This window comes from Chelonia mydas, chromosome 9 (assembly GCF_015237465.2).
Source record: "Chelonia mydas isolate rCheMyd1 chromosome 9, rCheMyd1.pri.v2, whole genome shotgun sequence".
In the NCBI taxonomy this organism is placed as follows: domain Eukaryota; kingdom Metazoa; phylum Chordata; order Testudines; family Cheloniidae; genus Chelonia; species Chelonia mydas.
Window position 1 is genome coordinate 13406472 of NC_057855.1, and position 24203 is coordinate 13430674.

A 24203-nucleotide genomic window follows, 5' to 3' on the forward strand; every position below is an offset into this window, starting at 1 on the left:
ATATTAACATCGCAATTTTGTGGTGTGCATCTGGCATCCTGCACTAACACAACTCCACAAACCTCATTTTCACTTATGACCCAAGGTAAAATTTTAAATACAGGTCTCAAGTGCTTGTAAGGCTTGAATATTAACCCACCTTCATCACTAAACCTCCAAAAAATAGTGCTATTGAGTGATTAGAATGTTTCTTGTAGCTACAGGTGTAAAAGATAGAATTGCTCAGATTCAGACGTATTTCACGCGTGGTATACCTTCACAGATAAAAGTACATCAGAAACTCACTAATAGGCACTAATAACTCAGAGACCCAATTTAAATGACTGAAATTCGTGAATTGGTAAGTAAGTGAACGAACAACAACAAAGCAAGGTTTCTGCAAGACAAAATATACTTTGTTTATGTTGATGATTTGATTGGGGATTGGTCCTGCTTTGAGCAGGGGGTTGGACTAGATGACCTCCTGAGGTCCCTTCCAACCCTGATATTCTATGATTCTATGATTCTATGATAAGTATATTTTAGTTTTATGATAATACTTCATAACATTCTAGTAAATATGCCATAATATATTCTGTAAAAATAAGATCGATAGTATTATAAGACATCACTACAGTACACTGCTCTTAATTCTTTGCAAAGATGCAGGGAGAGACCACAACATTTTTATTTTTACGTTATTGTTGGGGGGGTTATAAAACGTGTGGATTAAGGAGGTTGTACTGCAGTAAACAAAAAGCAAAACAAAATATAGGGCAAACTTTTATTCCTACAGTTTATTTCATAGCTTGTAACTCTTTAGTATGCCTGAGATGTTTCCCTCCCGATCTTCCCAACCCCTTTGTCACGTTACATCACTTGAAAACTGCTGGGCTGGGGGGGGGAAGGAAGCAACAGAAGAAAACTCTATCTAAATGCTTAATCATTACTGATGAATCTGCTGTTCAGCTTTTTGAAACATACTGACAACAGAATGATGAGCATTTTATCCTAACAAATTTTAAGCCACCCAGTTGTCTGAATTGCTCATTCATCTCTTTTGACATCTCAGTGACGAGTTCTACATCAGAAGTGAAATATTTCTTATGCGTTCTTAGGATCAATGGGGAGTCTGAAGTATCAGCCTTCTAATATGTATCATTCTGCTCAGCCGGCAATTTTAAAAATACATTAAATAGTACATAGATACATACCAGCTCAAATCTTTGGTCCATTCCAACAAATCCTCAGCAAGGATCATGAGGGTCTCGAGGACTGTGTGTCCACTACATGAAAGCATGACACATTCTTCAGCTTTATGTGAAGTTGTTATTACAGACTCTCCTAGTTAAAATCCAAGAATGCTCCACCTTGGTAACTTTAGTCAAGGTATTTTCTATTTGGAATCAGACATAAGCTGTTCCCTTCAGGTCCAGGCTAAGATGAACTATGGCCAGGTTTTTTCTAGGCATAGAGTCTGACAAGCCCTTTACTCCCAGAAAACATGCAACTCCTGGTGTCCCAGTAAAATAAAACAAACTGAAATAAACAATCAACTAACCAATCCTGAGGCTGCCAGGCAAGCAAAGCTGAGTGCCTACCTTTAGGATGATTCTTCCCTGGACCCTGCAAGCAGAGATCTTGTAGAGCTGGAAGCAGTAAAGATCCTGTCCCTCTCTAGAACAGAGGTTGCCCAGCCCAAACACAAACTTTTAAGGCTTGCTTGCTTCCGGAAGGCAGCTCAGCTATTAGCGTTCCCTCTAAGCTATAGAGCTCACACATCTCATGCGGGGGAGTTTACAGCTAACTGTCTGGCTCGGTGTCCATCAAAGGGAGCTACTTCCCCACTTTATTTATCACACCCACACTGCACCAGGAACCAGAGACTAGCGCGGCCATAGCTCGGACGCCTGGGAAATGGTGATTTCATTCGGATCTGCATACTCTGGTGTAGATGCTGGACTCCTGGATTTGGTGCCCAGGTCTAGAAATTGTAAACGTGGGGTCACCAATGAGTATGGATGCTCTAGCACTGGTCTTGCAAACCCAGAATCGATGGACTTCAGACCCTCTAACCCTGGTCTTACACTGCAGTGTAGACATAACCAGAGTTTCAGTCTGTAAAGTCTTGTCTGAAAAATTCATCCACCACAATGTGCAGGACTCCTTGAAGGATGAAGAGGTGAGCGAATCCTGCCTAGATTTGAAAGTGTGGCTTCATAGAAATGGGGTAATTATTAATATCAAAATTGAACTAAGTATTTGTGATTTGCATTACCATAGCCCCTCGGAGCCCTAATGATGTGTTGGTTCTGCTCTCTCTACCTTCTCTTTCATTTTCTTTTCAAAATCAGCTTCTCTCTATGCAGAAAACGCTTCTGTCAAGCATTTCTCTCCCCTCAGCCACTGCTATTTACATAGAGTACTTGCATACCATGAGACTCTCCTGTCACCCTCCCTGTGGAAGACCTTAGCTGCAGACAAATGAAGGGATTTTGTTCTCCTTACGTGGTGCTGCTCTCTGCTGCTCCCAGGGATGGACAGACACTTCTCCCTTCCAAAGGGAAAGTTCTTTAACTACTTCTCCACTTGCTGATCACATTGCCTTACATTTATTTACACTGCCTCTGGCACTTCCCCCACCCTTGATGCCTTTGGGGAAGAAGTCCCTCTATAAAAACCACCTAGTCAAGTCTGCATAGAGGAAAATATTCCTTCCTGACCTCAGCAGTAATCACGTTATGTCTGGAAGCATGAGGTCTCACTGCCTTCATTCTTAGTATGTGTAATTACAAATGCTAAGAGTGGTCATAAACTTAACCAACCTTTTTATGGTCTTGTTTTATTATATCCTTATTCCACAATAACTTTCTAAAAGTGGTAAACAACTGATACAACCACACGCACTGTACAATGGTTGCCCCTAAAAGTGCATTTAAAGTTTGCTTTTTACTATAGTAATTGTTTTATCGCCTATAGATAGCGTAGGGAATACTGTGCTAATGTTATTTATTTACAAAGGAAATTGGCAAAGCCTTTTAAAAGGATGGTATTAACACATAGGCCTAAAGCTCTAAGTTAGGTTAAAAAATTGTTAGTCAAAATTATCATGAAGGTCTGCAAAATTAGGCTAAGAAAAATAATAAAAAAATGATAGCAAGCAAATTTTACATTGCTTATAGAGTGAAAAATATATCTAAAGGTCATGACTTATTTTTGCAGACTTATTTTTACAGTTACTTAAACATATATGCTTGTAATCAGTGCTAACTGCTTGAACAACAAGTTATAAGAGTATAAGAAAAACTATGAGAAAGGAGTAAGTCTTTCAAAACCATAAAATGTTCCAACTGCAAAGGGGAAAAAATAAGTGATTAATTAAGAAATGTTAGTTATTGTCTCTGTTCGCCAAAATTCTTGTGATCTTTTATACACTGGAAATTTGGTGTGTGTTAAATGTAACTGTCCAGACAATTAATCACAAGGTAGTCATTTGTTAGTAATAGGACAATAATAAGTTACACATTTAGCCACAAACTGTAATATGAACTAAATAAAGGGGAATATAAGAAACCTGTAAACTTTGAACCACCTCAGCCGATTATGAGTGGCAGACTTGTGGCCCCAGAGTGGGTCAGTAATTGCGTCTCTTCAATGTGCTGCTGTTTGCTTTGGTCAGGCAACCTGACTTAATCAAATAGTAAATTGGCATTTACTATTTGAGGTTTCAGTAATCAACACTTTAATAGAACCCATTACTTACAATGGCCACAACACCTACATATACAAACAATACCTCGAATGGACTGGGTTAAATAGATGAGACAATACAATGTGTGTCCCCACTGTATTTTTCCTCTTATAAAAGATAGACTAACACAAAATAAAAATCAAGAGAATATTTCTGTTTGAAACATGCAGCATTCCTGGAAGGTTCTCTGTGCTTATTCCTTCACTTAATCTCTATGAAGTATCTCTTCTGGCATTTTTCTCAAATCAGTAATCAGTTTGTTAAGGCAATAATCTGCATGACCTTGGTGAAGATATGGCCTTTGGAGAGGCATTCTGAATGCATTCTCCCTTTTCTTCCAGCCCTACTCAACACATTCCTTTCTATTGCTTTTGTTGTCAGAATTCAGCCATCTCCAGGTGAAACATGGGAAAAGGTCCCCTTAGATATGGGCACAAATACACATTACTGATGTTTATTTTCTAGCAAACAGATACAAACTAAATAATGTGAAAGATGGATCACCATTTAGAAATGCTACGTATGTGCTGTAGGCAGAAATAAGATACAACCCATCGCATTAATATGGTAGTTTAAATGCTCCAACAAGGCCTAACAAACTGCATTGCATCACTAGCAACATCTCCAGGGTGATGATGCATAAAGTCAGAGGGATTTTCTAGTCAACAGCAGGAATTAGAGTTTAATGCCTTGTACTAAGAGACTTCATACTCCTGAAATGTGACTTACATAAACTGAATCTTGGCAGATGCAGTGTTTGCTGAAGCTGAAACTTGGAAGCAATGCAAATATGGTTTCTGAAGCTAATGCACAAAATGCCTTATTTTAAAAATGGCTCTTTTATAGTACTTCACAGCATTTTGTTTTCACTCAGCCTCAACTTAGCAGATCTTTAGAGTGTAATTTATGGGCTTTTTCATAGCCTGTTCTTAAAAGGCTGCTAGCAGAACATACCTGCAATCAGACAAACCCTCAATTATACCCAATTTCTCAGAATGTATTTGAAGTACTTAAGGACCATTCCATAATGAACAGAAACCATCATCACCTGTCACAGGCAGTTTGAGAGGGATACACCCATCACTTTTGCTTCTGTCCTCAGGTAAAGAAACCAATCTTTTGATGAGCAGTGCAGATATGGGTTGCACTAACAGTGATGTAAGGTTCGATCGGTTCTGTCTGTAGTTTCCATCTGCAAATGAATGAGAGAGAGCAAACAGCAATTTAGTAAATGAAAAATTAAAAAGGAAAATATTTCCAGAGTCTGCATATGTCTTAAAACAGACAAAGCCAATACACAGTTTATGATATAGCAGACTCACCCCTACAATGAAAAGTTGGATTTAGATTAGCAGCCATTACTCTGCACTTACATTAATGAAAGAATTTTAAAGCTCTTTGGTGAAGTATACTACAATTTAGGATTTGGGAGAGTAATTTCTAAAGAAGTAAATCACCCCAAAAAAATCTCCTGTAGCACATATTAAATTGTCTGTGTGGTACAGATATGAAATGAGGGTGGCATGTAGTAAGAGGAATAAAAAAAAGAAAAGAATTATTGGGATTCTATGTTTACCTTTGTTCAGTAAGGAATGAACAAGATGATACAATAGTATCAGATGGCAAAACAGACATTAAACTCAATGGTGGATTCTAGAGCAAACAGATGCATAGAGAAATGGAAGCACAGTGTCAAACTAACTGGATTGTTTAGTTTTGCACAGATTTTTAAATGACACAAAAAATAGCAACATATAGCACTGGTCTTATTCAAGGAGCAAAAGACCTACATTACCATACAGAGCAAGGCTTTCACAAGAATTCTGAAAATAAAACATACAAAGTAGACCAAACTGCACAGAACAATAGCTTCATAATAAGTGTTCGACTCAGAGATCCTGGCTTTTTGATGTGAGGAGAGCCAACATGCATATATCTCCAAGCACAAAAATAAGAAATATATTCTTTCCTCTTTAAAGACCAAATCTTCATTGACACAAATGGGAGTTGCATTTGACTAAAGTGAATAGGATTTATCCTCTAAATGCAAGTATGTTTTTGTAATGTACGGGTGAAGGTTCAGCTGAGGGATTTCTGACTGATTTCTTACAGATTCATGCTGAGCAGATGTCAAGTGGGGGAAGCTTACATAAAAGCAAAAACCTTCAAATACAGCTACAAAGAACTCAGGAAGCAGTAGCACAAGCTTGGTCATATCAAAAGGCGCAAGTCAACTATAAAAGTCTCCCCCAAAATGGCAGCAAAAGCTAATACACTATGTGAGGTTGGAAGCCCACCAGTTGTGGTGAACTGATTCAAGAGACAAGATGGAACTTAAGCTCTCTCATTTGAAGCCATAATGCCAGTCATTTGAGAAAGTAATGGGAAGGGAAAAATCTCTAAAAAGATAGATGCAGTAAAGGAGGAAATGACCATTATGAGAACAAACAAAACATATTTAACATTAAAAGGTTGAGTGAGTGAAGCAGAAAAATTGATTATTTCACTAGGGGACAAATACAAGATGCTTGAAGAGGAAAACTCCTGACTTAATAAAGGATTCTCAACCTGCCCTGGAACAAAAGACTGATGACCTGAAAAACAGTCTAGATGAAATCATGTTTGTTTAATTGGGGTCTTAGGATATGCTAAACCCCACAACCTGGAAGAATTTTCAGAATCCATGCACCAAAATGCCTGTCAGCTCAATGATAATGATTTACCTATTACCAGGGAACCAGGAGACATCTTGCAAGGAACTTCCCTCTAAGAGCAACTATGATCCACTGTTATGTAAATTCCAAACTCCCATGCACTGAAACTGGTTCTATAGCAAGTGAGAAAAGTCAGAAAATCTGCTGTATCCCTGCCTATACTACATTATTTCTAGTTTGGAAATCCAGAATAAGGGTAGATATTTGATGAGATTAAAAATAAACTCTGATAAAAAAGTATCTGCTTTATCCAGCCTGGTTGAGGCTGGTGTGCAGTCCTTTACAACACCAAAAGACAGCTGGCTATTCCCGGTGACCTCCATAATGCAGTCACAAGGTGTTGGACCCATCAAGAATCAATAACATGCACTCTAATTAAATTCTACAAAATTACTAACAAAAATCCTGTTAGTGAACTAGCATTGAATTAAATTCTACAACCACCTGCATGTAGCTTTCCTTTGTGGACAGTGCTGGAAATACCAGAGGCTTTCCAAGGTTCCATAATTTGCCTTTACAAATAGTGCAAAATCAACAAAAGCTACTGTATATTGTTATAGAGAAGAACCTATTGTATGCCTAACATACAGTAGAAACACTCTCAGCCTGAGGAGGCTTGTAGAGTCCTGAAGCTAGCAAAGTAATGCTCAATTATGTCTCTGCAGAGGCACAACCATGCTGTGGAGGGTAAAAGAGCATCATTCAAGTGGCAGTCACAACGACCACAGGGCCCCTGGTTCACTCTGTGGGTTGTAGGCACCCAGTAAGAGGAATCACAGTCTAGGTTTCTACATATGGAGAAGATTTCTGATAGTAGAGAGCTCTTTAATCTACTAGACAAAGGCATAACAAGGCGCAGTGGCTGGAAGCAGAAGCTAGACCAGGATCAGATGGTATTCACTCACGAGTTCTGAAGGAACTCAAATGTGAAATTGCAGAACTACTAACTGTAGTTTATAACCTATCATTTAAATCAGCTTCTATATGAAATGACTGGAGGATAGCTAATGTGATGCCAATTTTTAAAAAGGGCTTCAGAGGTGATCCCGGAAATTACAGGGCGGTAAACCTGACCTCAGTACCAGGTAAACTGGTTGAAACTATAGTAAAGAACAAAATTGTCAGACACATAGATTAACATAATTTGTTGGGGGAGAGTCAACATGATTTTTTAAAGGGAAATCATGCTTCACCAATCTACTAGAACTCTTTGAGGGGGTCAAAAGCATATGGAAAAGGGGGATCCAGTGGATATAGTGCACTTAGATTTTCAGAAAGCCTTTGACAAGGTCTCTCAAAGCCTCTTAAACAAAGTAAGCTGCCTTGGGGTAAGAGGGAAGGTCCTCTCATGGATTGTTAACTGGTTAAAAGATTGGAAACAAAGGGTAGGAATAAATGGTCAGTTTTCAGAATGGAGAGAGGTAAATAGTGGTGTCCCCCAGGGGTCTGTATGGGACCAGTCCTATTCAACATATTCATAAATGATCTGGAAAAAGGGGTAAACAGTGAGATGGCAAAATCTACAGATGATACAAAACTACTCAAGATAGTTAAGTTCCAATCAGACTGTGAAGAGCTACAAAAGGATCTCACAAAACTGGATGACTGGGCAACAAAATGGCAGATGAAATTCAATGCTGATAAATGCAAAGTAATGCACATTGGAAAGCATAATCCCAACTATACATATACAATGATGAGGTCTAAATTAGCTGTTACCATTCAAGAAAGAGATGTTGGAGTCATTGTGGATAGTTCTCTGAAAACATCTCCTCAATGTGCAGCAGCAGTCAAAAAAGTGAACAGAATGTTGGCAATCATTAGGAAAGGAATAGCTAATAAGACAGAAAATATCATATTACCTCTATATAAATCCATAGTACGCCCACATCTTGAATACTGCATGCAGATGTGGCCGCCCCATCTTAAAAAAGGTATATGGGAATTGGAAAAGGTTCAGAAAAGGGACAAAAAAAAAAATGATTACGGGTATGGAACGGCTGCCGTATAAGGAGAGGTTAATAAGACTGGGGCTTCCCACAGCTCCCATTGGCCGGGAATGGCAAACCACGGCCACTGGGAGCTGTGGGCGGTTGTGCAAACGTAAACAAACTGTCTGGTGGCCTACCAGCGGATTACCCTGACAGGCCGCAGGTTGCCCACCACTGTCCTATGGTTTCAGCACATGCAGTGTGAATAGTATTTTTAAGTTGATCCCAGTGCTCTTGAATGTCAATTATGTTGTCAGATTTCACAGTAACAGCCGTGTTAGTCTGTATTTGCAAAAAGAAAAGGAGTACTTGTGGCACCTTGGAGACTAACCAATTTATTTGAGCATAAGCTTTCGTGAGCTATCCGATGAAGTGAGCTGTAGCTCACGAAAGCTTATGCTCAAATAAATTGGTTAGTCTCTAAGGTGCCACAAGTCCTCCTTTTCTTTTTATGTTGTCAGAGAAGTTCGAGAGCTTCTCAGACAAGTGTTGCTGGAAAGTCTTGCCGCTGGCTTGGTCTTGAAGTGCTTTGAGGTTGTACCACTTTCGCTTAGTCTTTGGGTGTTTGCAGTGTGGTGGAGCGAGCTGCAGGTACATGAATGATCTTACTAATCAATGGTCTGTCCAACAGTGATCTGTACTTCTCATTGCTCATGTTATACAGCTGTTGGTGTAATCTCGGGCTCTAATTATAACAGTCAAGGAGGTGCCAGTGTTCGGACCAAGGATGTTTCCAGGTGGTCTTAAATTTGTTGATCTGCCTAAAGATGGTATTTGTGATGAGCAGGTCATACTCCACACAATTGCTGAGGAGGAGAATATCATTGAGGTTTACATTTCCCACCCCTTCTTTGTCTATTGTGCTGCTTCAGAGTTGGGAGTCCCATCCAACTCTGGCATTGAAATCTCCCAGGAGGATGAGTTTGTCTGCCTTCGGTGTGGCTACAAGGACTATACCGAGAGCACTGTAAAACTGTTCCTTGTCGTCTTCCTCATCATTGAGTGTTGGGGTGTGTGCAGTGATGACTGTGGCATATTGATTGCATGCTGAGCTTGAGCTGAAGAATTATGAGACGCTCGTTGATCCCCAAGGGAAGCTCCAAAAGCTGACTGGCTATCTTATTTTTGATGGCAAAGCTAATCCCGTGAACGCATCTCTCTTCAGGTGGCTTCCCTCTCCAAAAGAGGGTGTAGCCACCCCCATCTTCTTTTAATTGGCCCTCATCAGCCTGGCAAGTCTCACTAAGGGCTGCAATGTCAATGTTGGGTCTTGCCAATTCTCTGGCAATTCTTCTTTCTGGCAGTTCTTCTTTCTGGGCATTCACTGTGCTGAGAGTCCATAAGGGTGTGGACATTCCAGGTGGCAAAATTCATTGTCTTGTATCTCTTATTTCGGCCGCGATGATGAGTGATCCCACTGACTAGGGTCTTCTAGGTGGAAAAGTGTTAGACAGCCTATGTTTGGGGCACCTTTTTTGCCCCCCCCCCCATCTTGGGTGAGCAGAAGGGATCCTGAAAGGCCTGCTCAGTCACAGCCGCTGCTGCCGAAATGCCCTTCTGTCTCATCGAAGGACATGATGACCATCACATAGCTGCCGCCTCCATGCAGGTTTGTGACTGAAGACTCCCAGAGATCGCTGCTCCTGTCTTCACCACCACTCATCTGTCACCACAGGGCTTTGTGTGGGTGTGAGCTCTTTGGCAGAGGCCTGCGCATGAAATCTTTTAATGTGGGGAAACCGGTATGCAGGTGGTAACCACACGAGACTTGATAGGAGGAAAATCCTGACCTAGTGACAAGGGAATCCAAGAGAACCAGGGACCTCCCGCCTGCTGAAGCTCTCATCCGCCTTCACAGCCACAAAGTACTACAAGGTCCTCTTATGTGCCTGATCCACCGCTGGGGTCCTGCACCTCAGATATACCAGAAGGAACCACCTCAGATAAGAAATCATCTCATGCTCCCACACAATGGAAGAAGAAAAAAAAAATCAGAAAACCTATCCGGAGCACATGCAAGAAATCCAAAACAACAGAAGTTGGTCCAATAAAACCCTCACTCACCTTGTCTCTCTAAGGATATGACACATTCTGCACCAGAAGTCTTTAAATCAAGATAGAATGTTTTCTCTAAAAGGTAAGTGCTACCAGAAGTGATGAACTTGATGCAGAAACCACTGTGTGAAATTCTATGGCATGTTCACATGCAACAGTTCAGACTAGATGATCATAATGGTCTCTTCTAGCCCTAAAATCTACATGCCTAGAGGCAACGAGTGACTGAGTGGTCAAGAGTGAAAATGAGGGACAGAATTGCCACCTTGAGGATATCCATGTTTACTTAAATGTACAAGTAGTAAGCAACTGAAACAAAGGCACATGCAATAACAAAAACGACTACTACCTCATAATTAATTATAAATTAAATATGACTTGAATGGGAATAAACTGTTTAAAAATATTCATGTCAGAAGTATTCTAACATATCTGATAAATGATGAAGAACAAGGGAAAGGGATGTTTGAATAAATGAATTCACTAAAGGACAACCAACATATTAGAAATATAAACTCTATAAATTGACATCCAATCCTAATGTTGTAATTACTTTGCCAACAATGGCACACTGAGGAAAGGATCTGTAAATGCTGTTCTACTCAGTTTCTTTTCACAGCACCCTTCATTATGATGTGGCAATAGCAAATTCCTGGCACATTATTCTAATTATGCTAATAGTGCTTAATCTTCATGAGACCTAATGAACGCCACTGAAGTTATTGAAAATAGAGGAAAAGGAAAAAATAAGTTTAATCTCAAATGCTACACCCCAGCTTGAAATTCCATGTACCTGGATGGGATTTACAAAGGGTATTAAAACAGTTAGGTACTCAGGATAGGATTTTAAAAGGAGCCTAATGCAGTTGGGTGCCCAAATCTCATGGGTTTTCAATGGGAATTGGATACTTAGATTCCTTAAAACTGAAAACCCCACCCTTCTCACGGGACTATATATAGAACTAAAGACAAAGATTGCAGATGCTGGGCCATATTCTGCTTTCAAATCATAGTAACCATGGAGTAACTCCAGTGAAACCTATGAAATTGTGAAGAATTTATACTGTTGCAACGGAGAGCAGAATATATAGTCTATATTGCCAATCAGTGTTAAAAAAAAATTGCAGTCCACACATGAATTTAGCATGCTAACTACTTGCTTTAGTGGAGCTAATTGGGTGAGTATGAGTCAAGTTTGCAGGCTCAACCCTAAATCTTATGGTATCCAAATCCTAAAGCATTTAGGCAAGCAAAACTCCCACTGACATCAAAATTTGACTCCAAAAAATATCAACTCAAACAATAATTTGCATCATTTTCTTTATTCCTGATGAGATGTAAAGATTTTAAGGCCAGAAGAGAACATTAGATCATCTAGTCTGACCTTCCACACAACACAGGCCATTGCATTTCATCCTGTTATATCATTATTGATCCAAATATGGGTTCTTTTCCTAGTTGTTTAGACTTGCTGTATGACTTTTTACAAATAACAGCATCCTTGTATCTCAGTTTCCATATCTGTCAAATGGGCATAACAATTCTTCCCTATTTTCCGAGGGTGTTAAGCTACTTAATTCATTAGAGTTTGTAAAGTGCAATAACGTCCTTGGAAATTTGCCATTGTGAGAATATAATAATTACATTTCTACAGCACCTTCCATTAAATTCTTTATGCATCCAGGTGCAAGCATAAGCTTTCACACTGTCCTACTAATTTTCAGCCCACTTGGAATAAAGAATCATAGGGGGGAGGGGAAGTGCAAAAAATCTAAGAGGGACTGGGAAAGGTTATGGACTTTTTTTACCCTCCTAACCACATCTTATTTTATCCCTAATTTCTTACTTTAATATTTCCGGATTATTTTTAAATACAAAAGAGTGTGCGGTGCAGGAATTATTTAGTGTTGTTTGTTTTGATCTAGTGCACAGAAAAAGCGTGGACAGTATTACTATATGTTGTCATTTCTGTTTATTAAAGTCACCCTCTACAAGGATCAGATAAAACAAAAAGAAAATTAATAAACAAACGTGGCCCAAATTGTATTCTGTTATTGACAAAATTCAGTAAAATAATTCCCCTTTTATGCCCTAAAATACCATTTTAATGATCTAAAATATATTTGAAAAAAAGATTAACTGTGACTGAACACTGGGCCATAATTGTACATACTCACATCTTTGACTTTCTGGTGCATTAATAATAAAATGGTATTCGTTTTGAAATATCTGAAGTGAATGCCTCATTAAATTTTCACCTAAAGCTTAATGGAAATCTGACAAAGTTTTATGTTGAGAACAGACACCCCAAGCAGGACTTTACAGCACACTAGGAAAATTAAATTATGGCATAAAAGACAGAATAAAGTGTGTTTTGTTGAAGAAGAGGTTCTCTCCTGTTAATCCCCTTGAGTGAAGAGGGGATTTCTTTGGTGATAGAGATGTGTGTATTCTTAGCATTGCATCTGACCGCCCTTTGACAAACACTTGATCTTGCACTAACCCTGGCGAAAATGTACCCGCTGTAGGTGAGAATCTCTGGCCCTTACAGAAGTGCTCTTTCAACAGAAACTCATCCCCATTTTTCCCTGATTGAGTCAACAACTGGTGTGCCACCCCTGCTGCTTGTTGTATGGATCATGATTTTTTCAGTTACCTTGTCTTTCTCCCACCCTGCCTCCCTATCTTCGTTGTATCCATCTTTTGTTTCTAATTGTATGCTGAGAAAGGAATGGACTGTCATTATTAGGTATGTACAGTGCTTAGCGTAATGGGACCCTAATCCCAGATTAGGGCCTCTTGGAGAAACAAGGACTTTATTCTGAAATCATAATAATTCTGCTCTGCACCACCTGTTCTCAAACCCTCAGTGATGACTATTTACTTTCTGTCACAGCAAACACTACTTCTAATATTGATGTGATTCTGCCTACATGAAGTAACCTGTCACCCTCTGTATTAATGCTGATGGAAGAAAACAACTTGCACTGTTACACTTCTGTGTACCTTTCATGTAAACAAATCAGTAACAAAAAAAAATGAATATTTTTTTCCTGCAACCCTTAGAAGCATTTCCTGATGAGTAGCACCTTCTCATGAGACTAGCCCTATTGAATTCAATGGGACTATTCGCAAGACTATGAGCATGGGCTGCAAAATTGGGTCCTAAATATTTCGTGAAGCTACTTGGGGTCAATGCCAAACAGGCCTCTAATGAAGAATAAGCCCATCAGCTGTAACTATGGGAAGCATGGTGGTAGGCTGAGAAGCCTTTTTCTTCCAGAGACTATTTAAGCAGTGGAGGAGAATTAGACTGAGTCATGATGCCGCTCCAGTATGCTTTCTGTTCTCAGTTGTGGGAGAGGAGTTCAATAAATGTGTGAAAGGTTGTTTGATCCCTTCTACACCTTTAGAGAGGAGAAGCTTTGTGAAAACCATGTATCTTCTCCACAAACAGAGATCTGGAGGCCATCCATGTTTCTCTCCGTGGGCAGATATAGCCCAGCAAAGGGGATATCTGTCCCTCCACCCATGTCTCAAATATGGAGAGTTCCATGGAAGTGGGTGTCATGCAGTATGCGCATAAGGAGTGAGCTGTATCAGAGGGGGAAGGCCATTTTGTGGGCATACTTGAAGAGTACCTTACAGTGGTGGAAGGAGAAAATAACTTAAAGGTAGAAGGTGTTCTGGGAGGTATAGACAAAGTGTAGTTAAGCATGCATGGGAAAACGTACCCCTGGTGTAGGAGAATATTACATTAGGAAGGAGCGCTCCCTGGAATAGACATCTATAGAGTACAGCTGGTCACAAGCAACCTCCCCTACTATTTTCATTCATCTCCTATTGAAGTAACCACAACATAAAGAGCCTAGTAATGTATGTCAACTCAGGAGTATTTTGTTTTACTACTGCTATCATTATTGATAAGTTATTGAAGGCAGAACACCACTTATTGGTCTTAGTAAAAAAGGTCCAAAACCTCTGTGATTCTGTAAGCAGGGATTTAGTGTATTCACATGGCTACAGGAATTGGGGTTTGAAGAAAACCATAAAATATCACGAGACTCTTGAAAAAATTGTGTTGGCAACACTGTGTGTGTTTATATACATTCACACTGATTTGAAATTTTTTTGTGTGGCAGGGGAGGGGACAGAGTTCATCTTGGTTTATACTAATTGAGAGTGTCCCTTTAAACAAAGGATACTTTTGTTCTTAAAAAGAAAACAAAACAAAAAAAAAACACCAAACAGGAGCACTTTGCAAGATTGGAACCCATGTCTCTAGAGGGAAAAGAACCTTGCACGACGGTCACTGTCATTTCATTCCACCCCAACAAATCTGCTCAACCATTAGATAAGAAAAATGCCACTCCTCTGTCTCTTAGTACAAATCACTTGGTCTTAATGCCCACTTAATGTACTGTAAAAACATTGTCAGTCTTGTTTCTCTTTAAGTTAAATGGAATTGAAAGAAACATTTATTTTGCAAAGGCAAAACCACTGACACATGTTGATGCAAAAGCATCTTACAGCTGCTGCGCCTGCTCTCTCTCCCCCTGCATTCCTTCCCCCGCCCCCCACTGTAGAATATTTAATAAAATGGGGGGAATACAGACAAAATCTTTTCACAGTGTTTTTATCACTTTATATCCCCCTTTCCACTCAGGTTGTTATAGTCACTCATCATTAAAATGACATAAAAGTGACTGAAATAGAGCAAAATTAAGAAATGTTTCTTCTAGGCTAATGGATATTGTAAGTCAAGAATTTCCACCTCACAAATACCCCAGAGTTTTGTTACATATTTAAATGAAAAAAGGAAATAGAAACCCTGCTACAGTGAACAAAAGGGAAACAAACAATCAGTAGGAAAATCATTTTGTCATCTCCTTCTGACCACACAATAGATGGAAAAGGAACTCCAGTAGCTGAAGCAGGGGTTAATTATTTCACAAGAAATAAAAGTCAAAACTAACTAAAGAAAGGTACTTCTCTGATATCATTGTGAATATGAACTTGACCACTACCACTTGAACTAAAAGAAAATCTTCATTGACTGTCAGAAGTATAGGTCCTATGATATATGCTTGAGCAGTTTTTATTCTATCTTGTGGATGGAATCGGTAGACATACACACTAGCAGGTTCATCAAAATATGCAGTTTTAGAAGACCTGATAAAAAGAAACACTATTATAATAATTAGTCCCCCAAAATCATGAGTTATGACTATATAATGAGGTCTACAAACCCTCTACCGAACATACACAGAGCGGGGAGGAGACTGTGACATACCAGGGTACTGTCCAGACCAGTGGTGGGCAACCTGTGGCCCATCCGGGTAATAAGCTGGTGGGCTGCCACACAGTTTGTTTACATTTGCATGGCCACCCTCAGCTCCCAGTGGCTGTGGTTCGCTGTTCCAGGACAATGGGAGCTGCGGGAAGCGGCGCGGCTGTGTGTAATTGCAGCCTGTTGGCTACACTTGGATTACACTGTGCTCTCACCAGCCTTGGTTATACTTCAGTGTGACCCCAACACACACCCAGTCTCAGATTTCCCCCCAGAAATATATGCCCTGTACTGCCCTGCCCAGCCCTCTCCTAGATAGCACACATATTTTAAGTCTGTTATTCCTTTAAGGAAATAATATGCCAATTTATTATCTCAAATAGTTATTCAGACACTTCAATTTAAACACACTGGATTAGATAAAACAGTAAAACAAGATTATTAACTCCAAAGAGATAGATTTTAAGTGAGTACACATAACGAGGCATAAAAGTCAGAAATCGTTACAAGAAAAAAAAAAGATAAAATGTCTACTAATGCCTAACAAACTATATTTGATTCAAGCACATTTTTTCCACCATATGCTCCAGCAGATGACTGACCAAACTGTCAGGTCAGGACACTTCATGGCTGGTAGACTTAATTGGAGTTGGGAGTCCAGGAACTGACCTGACAGAGACCAAACTAAGGAAGATCGGTCAGGAGAAACTGAACCCCTTTGAAAGATCACACCAAAAGACTGTGACAGAGTCTTTAAGAATTGTCCAAGCATCAAGGTCTTTTAGAAAAAGTAGAACAGAGGGCTGAGAGAATAAACACCCAAGGTCTAATGGCTAGATTTCTTCAGTAGTCTGAGCAACTGCAGCTTTTTGTAAAAATGTACCACAGGTGCAGCTACAGGGACTCCCCTTTTCCCCTGTCTACGAATGAATTAAAATCATATTAAATTAATATCAAACATTGATATTACATGATGTGCCAGATCCAGTAGTAAAATGGGGAACTCGATGGTAGTTCATATTATAATTAAAATGTTTATCAAAGGAAAATCAACAGTAAATGATACAGCTTTGGATAAAATACTGTGAACTTTAGTGGCATGGTCAACCTCATGAGCAATCATGCTAGGAAGGAGAAAGGTTAAATTCATATTGACTTATTTTAGCGTAAGTGATAAAGTGAAGACGTAAGGCTGTTTGCAGTCAAGCATGCTTCTACTATCAAGTTAGTGAAATACACCTGTGCTGAAAGAGGCAGTAATAAAAATAATGGAAACAAAATAGTGTGTATTTATAAGAACAACTGACCAGAGTGGAACAATCAGAAATGTAACTGTTTGGTTAATAATGCAAAGACTCAGCTCAGCCATACATATTTAGGTCCTACCATTGCTGTTAAAACAAGGAGAACAGAAATGGGAGATTTATACAGTTGTTCCAGCCTGCTGAAGAACAACAGTTCTTGAAGTGATTTTGCATTGTACAATGAAATGTTAAAATGTTAAAACAAGTTTACAGAGCAACAAAGAATATGGAAAGACTTTTTATAAGTTACATGAACTGTCACATTCCAGGGTGCAATCCAGACCAGTGAGGGGTTGTTTCACCTCCTTCCCTACAACCTTGGGTGCCTCACAATGCTTTGCTGCTGTAGCTCCCAACCTGGCCCACTCACAAATAGCATGCAGATCACACCCTGAGTGTCTGTGTACAGCTGCAGCCTGCCAGCAACACTCCAGTCAAAACTCTGGCTTCCACCAGCCTCAGTTACCACTTGCAGGTGACCCAACACACTCCCAGTCCTGGATTTTCTCAAAATACACGTGTTCTGCACTGACCAACCCTCTCTTCGACAGTTCAGATATTAGAGGCCCATTGCCCCATAAGGTGTGTGACAAAGCTCTGTCCTTGCCTCTGCGGGTCCCGCGTTTCCTGGCGGATTTCACTAGCCTCAGAGGCTCACTGTGACCCTCCACATAACCCTTCTTTCTCTAGAGACAAGGGTCATAGTCTACTGAGCCATTTTCATCACAAGCCAGCGAGGGAGGTGAGGAGAAGTTATCCTTCCTTGCACAGTCTCTGTTGTCTCCCAGTCTCAGTGATTAATCAGGGGGCAAAGGTGCGGGGGGGGGGGAGAGCCCGGGCCTACCCTCTACTCCGGGCTCCAGCCCAGGGACCCTAATAGTATCAGCTATGGTAGCTGACCTTTTAGAAACATGACATGTACAATTCCCTGGGCTACTTCCCCCACAGCAGCCCTCACTTCCTCAAGCTCCACTTCACCCTTACCTCAGGGCCTCCTTCCTTGTGCCTGACATGGTGTGTACTACTCAGCCTCTCCAACAGCGCAACTTCCTCCCACAGCTCCTGACATGCACGCCCACCTGACTACCTGGGAGGCTTTTAACTAGTTTCAGCCAGCCCCTGGTTGGCTTCAGGTGTCCCAATCAACATAGCATTCTCCCTGCCTTCTGGAAAGTTCTTAATTGGCCCCAGGTGTCTTAATTGACCTGAAGCAGCTTCCATTTCACTTAATCTGGTAACAGGGATTTGTTTAGCCTGGAGCTAATATATCTATCTCCCGCTACATTTCTATAGCCATCTGGCCTTGCCCAGTCACAGGTGTCAATATACAACAGTTTGCTACTTTAATTAGAGTAACCAACCAATTCAGTTTAAACACAATACTAGATTAGTTTTGATTAAAGAATAAAACAAGCTTATTTAGTTGCAAAGAGATAGATTTTAGGTAAGAACAAGTACAAGGTATTAAAGGCAGAAACGGTTACAAAAGATGAGTAACCAAGCTGGACCAGCAGAAATGAGATAAAAGGGGCTGTCTCCTTCAGCACGTAGCTTCCCAAAAGCTGAAGACATCTGGAAGGGAGAAGACTGAGGTCCTGCACCAGCCACCTGGGAGTTGTCCTGCTGACATCAAATATCTATCTTAGATAAGTACCTTTAACTGTCTCTAAAAAAAGAAAAGGAGTACTTGTGGCACCTTAGAGACTAACAAATTTATTTGAGCATAAGCTTTCATGAGCTACAGCTCACTTCATTGGATGCAAGCTGTAGCTCACGAAAGCTTATGCTCAAATAAATTTGTTAGTCTCTAAGGTGCCACAAGAACTCCTTTTCTTTTTGCAGATACAGACTAACACGGCTGCTACTCTGAAACCTTTAACTGTCTCTGTTTCCAACAATTCAGGTTGCCTACTAATGCACTGGGAAAGGACTATAGTCATGTCTGTCCCTCACTCCCCCTTCACAGTGTCAACTCCTACTGTGAACAATAACTGAGCTGAAAGTTGACAGCTGAGCAAAGATCTGGTGATAAGTAACACACAGACTTTCTTTTGGGTGACAACCCAAATCAGTCAACTGACCACTTCCTGAAAGGTACCTAATTAGTAAGGAAGTGTACACACTTGTGTATGTGCGCTAAAGATTGTCTCAGAGTTACTGTGAACTTTTGTTTTGGAACAGGTTCCAATCAAGATTGTTGTAAAGTAGGTTTAAAACTGAACAAGTTAACTGTTAATTAAGATTATAGACCACTGTACATGTCTACCTTAGTTAATGGTTTCACACTGCCTTTTAAGTTTTAGCTGTATATAGACATAAAATGAGACTAAGCATGCAAGCTTTTTGAATTGTACTCAATCTATATAATCTGTCATAAAGGTAGGAGTTTATTTTAGGTACTTCAAAGGGTCAATCATACCCTGGGGCTAGTATCATTTATTGGGAAATAGATAACTAGGGTTGGCTACTGTACATTCATTTGGAAGGAGACCTTGATAAACTGGCATGTAAATACTTAACCAAATTATTTTGTGACCAAGCTATGGAGTGTTGTTCCTCTGTTGTGTTGGCAACACTAGAGTTGATAACTAATTGGCACAACTGAGGTCCTGGTCTGAGAGACAGTCAAAAATCTAAATAAAGTCACCTTCCAAAGACAGTAATTGAATATAAGTGTTATTTTCTATTGTGGTTGTGGAACTTGATTCTGAAAACCTGAATGGTTAAATGGACCAGTTTTCTAATTTGTGCTAGCCAAATCATAGTCTAATACCATTTTTGCCTTCTTATATTCTATACCATTAATTGCTGTTAAGGATATTTAAGAAACTCTACAAAACTAATTTCAATTGTTTCTCTAGTTGAGCAATCAAATTTGAAAGAACTCGAAGAAAGGTGGTCTGGGTAATCAATTAAGCAGTTGTTTAATGAAGGAAGGGTTTATACCCTATCTTTCTTGAAAGAGTTAAAGATTTTAGTTATATAAATTAATTATAAAATTTCATATTTTTGCATATTGCTCTTCACATGCAAAGGACTTTTCCAAATTTCCCAAATGTGGCCACTGATTTGTGGTGTGCAACTTGAGACCCTTTGGGACTGATTTCAAGAGATCCTGAGCACCTGCAAATTTCACTGAAATGTGGGTGCTCAACACTTCTGGACAAAAAAAAAATAAAAAAAAATCAGACCCAAGATGTCTGCGCTGGGACACTCAAAAATTAGTGGCCTCTTTAAAAAATGTTGACCACAGTACATTACACACACTGTGATTGTGTTATATGAGTCTTAAATTGGGCGCAACACAACATTAAGGATCGAGCACAAAAGAAAATAAATTCTTACTTAAAACATTAATGCTGCCCATTGTCCTAAATCACTTTGTTGCACAAATATATATTTATAATAAAATATTTCTAACATAAAATTGTGTCATGATGCGAATACTACCTCACGTGGCATGCTAAAATGTACTACAGTAGGAATTAATTGGTGTTTAGCTCAGAACAGTTTGGAAATGTTATTGCTCATGCTCAGGATTATGGTTCTGAATGAAAGATCTATCTATCTTATCTATAGAAACATTTCTATTTTTTCCCAGAATGCCCAGTGATTAGTTCACTTCAGGAATGTATGTTTGCAAAGCATGTATCTCAAATGTAGCTGCCTTTGTGACCCTCGAGCATAGAACCCTAAGCTGTGCTATGTCCTTCAAAAATACAAGTCAAATTTACCTACCAAGTTTGACTGCGATAGCTTTTTAAATTGAAATGTAGGCCATTTTGAATGAAAGTGCCAAGCGGATTATAATGCTTTTCTTCAACTTCATTAAAAAACATTCTTTATCTAAGATCTATTTGGGTGTCTCTCGACTGCTTGTACACACTCGGGCCAATTCTTCCATACCATAACCCCACTGATTTCAGTGAGTGTTTGTCTCACTGATTAATTTGGCCCGCCGTACTGATATGGAAACACATCCATTCCCACTCGATCTATCACTCTTTTACTATAAGTCTGGATCGTTCCCTTAAGTGTTCTTTGCATGTGAGAACTTTGAAAACATAAAATGACACCATATGAACAAGAAACCAAACAAGAGACACAAAAAACATCCACTTTATCGTTTAGTCCTACCAGGATATTCTGTGCTCATAAAATTGGAATGATTGGCCATCTGCAAGCTGTAACCCTTTATATATTCACAAGCTAAATTCAGAGGCAGCTCTCAGCAGTGGAAGTTTCCTTGCTGGCTTTTTATTGATAATACTCCCCTTTAATCCTGAAGGCTATGTGCATGTGAGATGATTCGTTCAGTATCTGGTTATGGAAAGCACTAACTTTACATTTTTATAAGGCAAGGAAAAATTAGCCAGGCTGATATGTGGGTAAAGAGCTTTTTAAACAAACAAAACCCCAACAGCAGCACAGGACTACATGTGTCTACCCACTCATACCCCCCAAGTTTGCTGACCATGCATTCATTTCTGGAGGAAGTTTTACTCCTGGCTGGGAATAGTTCATATCAGCTAGAGTAATTATTTTATTCAGTGTTGAGATGTTATTTATGAATAAAGCCCTTCTGAGGGTGAACAATGTTAGAGTGCAGTAAGATATACAGAACTGCCCTCTTCCCCAGTAAATTAATACTGCTACGTGTTCCACACACAAGTCTTGGCTGGGGTGGATCTGACTAGGGTGACTGTTCCCTACTCCTTATCTAGCTGCAGCACACCAGAATGAAACAACAATGATAATAATGCTCCAGCTGTAGATTTCAAAGTGCTTTGCGAAGGTGGGCAAGTGTCATTATTCCCATTTTACAGATAGGGTAACTGAGGGTAGCTAAGCGTATTGCCTTCCGTCAGGCTGTGTGGAGGGCACACCACAGGTCCCGGAATCCACACAGGGGAAGTACGTGTTTGGGAGAGGAGCAGGCAGCTCCTGTATTGTTGTGTATTATCTGCATATGCCCTCATTATCTGCAGAGCTCACTATGGCAAGATAACTGCCTCTAGGCTTCCCTCCCCTTTGCAGCACGGATAGACCATAAAGGATGGTTCTCAGGGTAGCCACCAGCTGCAGGAGCCCTGTCAGCAGGGGTTCTTTGAGGTTACACTTTCAGATAAGGGGGTACCAGAGACCTAGAGACATGAGCCTCCATGTGGATGACCCTTATTTCCTGCTGAGTCCCCCAGGGGCTGAGTGACTCTTAGGGTATCCATGAAGTTGATGGGCTGGCCCTCTGGCCACTTGGGTGAAGGGAGAAATCCTGCCTTTTCCTAGTAGTGCTCAGATACCCTGGCGATAGGCACTGTGTAAGAATCAATGGAACAACTGGAAAAGAGGAGAACCTCACAGAGATATTCTCCTCTTTATCTCCTTCTTGCAGGAGAGGGCAATCAGGCCAATAGGTGGCAAAATAACTGCCCTGATTATGGTTTAGTAAATTTACACCAGCCAGAATCTGCATTTGGAACACACATGACATCTTTAAATGAGTGTTCTGTTATGAACAAGCAAGCAATATTATGTACCCATAATAATGAGATTTATTATTATTAAAAATAATAAAAACCTTATTACACTATAAGGGAATGGAATGGAAATATAAAATCTTTAAGAAAAACCACTGATTGTGACAGCTTTAGGATACCAATTATTTTGTTTATAACACACAGTGAATGCCGCAGTGATTCAGAATCTCTCACGTCCAGTATATATGTTGCAGAAAACACAAAATAAAGTTGTATGTGGTACCTGTGGTATGGTATGTGTAACCTATAAAAAATAGGCATTAAATGATTTATTCCTCCATACAGATTTGAAAACCACAAAGCTACACTGTGCTAGATATTCCCATGCCTCTGAGATGAGGTGACTTATTTTGGGCCTTAGTCTTGGTCTTGCCCTTCTTTGGATGTCATTCCAGAAGCTATTCATTGCTTTAATAATCTTTGTTGCCCTGTACTTCACTTTCCCTGAGCTTTTTTCTCTCTTTTAACCTAATCTAGTTAAATCTTGATTTGGGAGAAAGTGCCAGGTACCCTTACATTTTCATATTTAGGAAGTGACTCTTTGATCTTCACACAGGAAAAACTTTCTTTGACTGCAGTGGGAGTTTTGCCTACATAAGGGATAAAGGATTTGGTCCTTATTTGGAAAACTGATCAGAAGTCATAATTATGTGACAGCTGTGCCGTGGCTTATGGGAAATGAGTTGATAATTTCAGTCCAGTTCCTATAGAATGGATGTCCATATCATAAAAAAAAAAAACAGGCACACGCTGTTAGCCCAAGTGAAAATAGACACGAATTTATTTTCTTACCCCTGGATGTGGTCACTCCAGACCAGGCCTTGGGCAATTTGTCAGCCTCTGCCTGTGGAATAAAATGATGTCTTACAGCTGTTCCGTGAATTAACAAAGGACACCATCCCTAAGGATTTCAATCCCTGTTTACAATCCAGAGCATTTCATATGTACTAAAATTCCCTTTTAGAATTTATTTTTTTAAAAGTGGTTATTACATTATGTACCCCTACTGTGTAATAATCTAATATGCTGTTATAAAGTAACAAATCTGTAGAAGAGGCATGCTGTATGGCAGTACAGTAAGGTCCAGAACAACACAGACATTGTATTCCTCCTCCTCCTCTTTGTTTCTTCGGTATAGTAACGAATGTCAAGTCATTTTTGCTTAGGCTTGGTCTACACTGCTATGTCGGTCATGGTTGTGAAAAAACCACATCCCTCACCAATATAGCTATGCAGACCTAACCCCAGTGTAGCCGCAGCTATGTCAACAGAAGAATGCTTCTGTTGATGTAGCTAACTTTGTTCAGGGGATTTGGTGTTCCTACAGAGACAGAAAAACCCCTCCTGCAGCAAAGGCTGCTTCTACACCCTGGCATTTTGCTGGCATAGCTATGCTAGTAATGTATCCATGGTGTAGAGACAGCCGCAGATTGCTTATTTCTCTCAGTCACTTTGTTTAGCTCTTTTTACAGTTACCACACTTGTTTCTGATCTTGTCATACCTTTGTGTGTAATGGCAGACACTTAGCTTTACACTTGTGAAAGAGTAGTAAGACAATCCCCTTACTTTCTCTTTTGACTG

The 24203-nt window shown here is 39.8% G+C and overlaps 1 protein-coding gene across 3 annotated transcripts in view; it reads right to left on the reverse strand.

Moving 5' to 3' along the window:
• Positions 1-24203, reverse strand: part of NAALADL2 (N-acetylated alpha-linked acidic dipeptidase like 2) — an 882142-nt gene that overhangs the window by 236126 nt on the left and 621813 nt on the right. For all 3 annotated transcript variants that reach the window (XM_043521778.1, XM_043521780.1, XM_043521781.1), the window contains one exon: positions 4779-4922. In XM_043521778.1, the coding sequence (XP_043377713.1) occupies positions 4779-4922 (144 nt within the window). The remainder of the gene's footprint in view (positions 1-4778; positions 4923-24203) is intronic.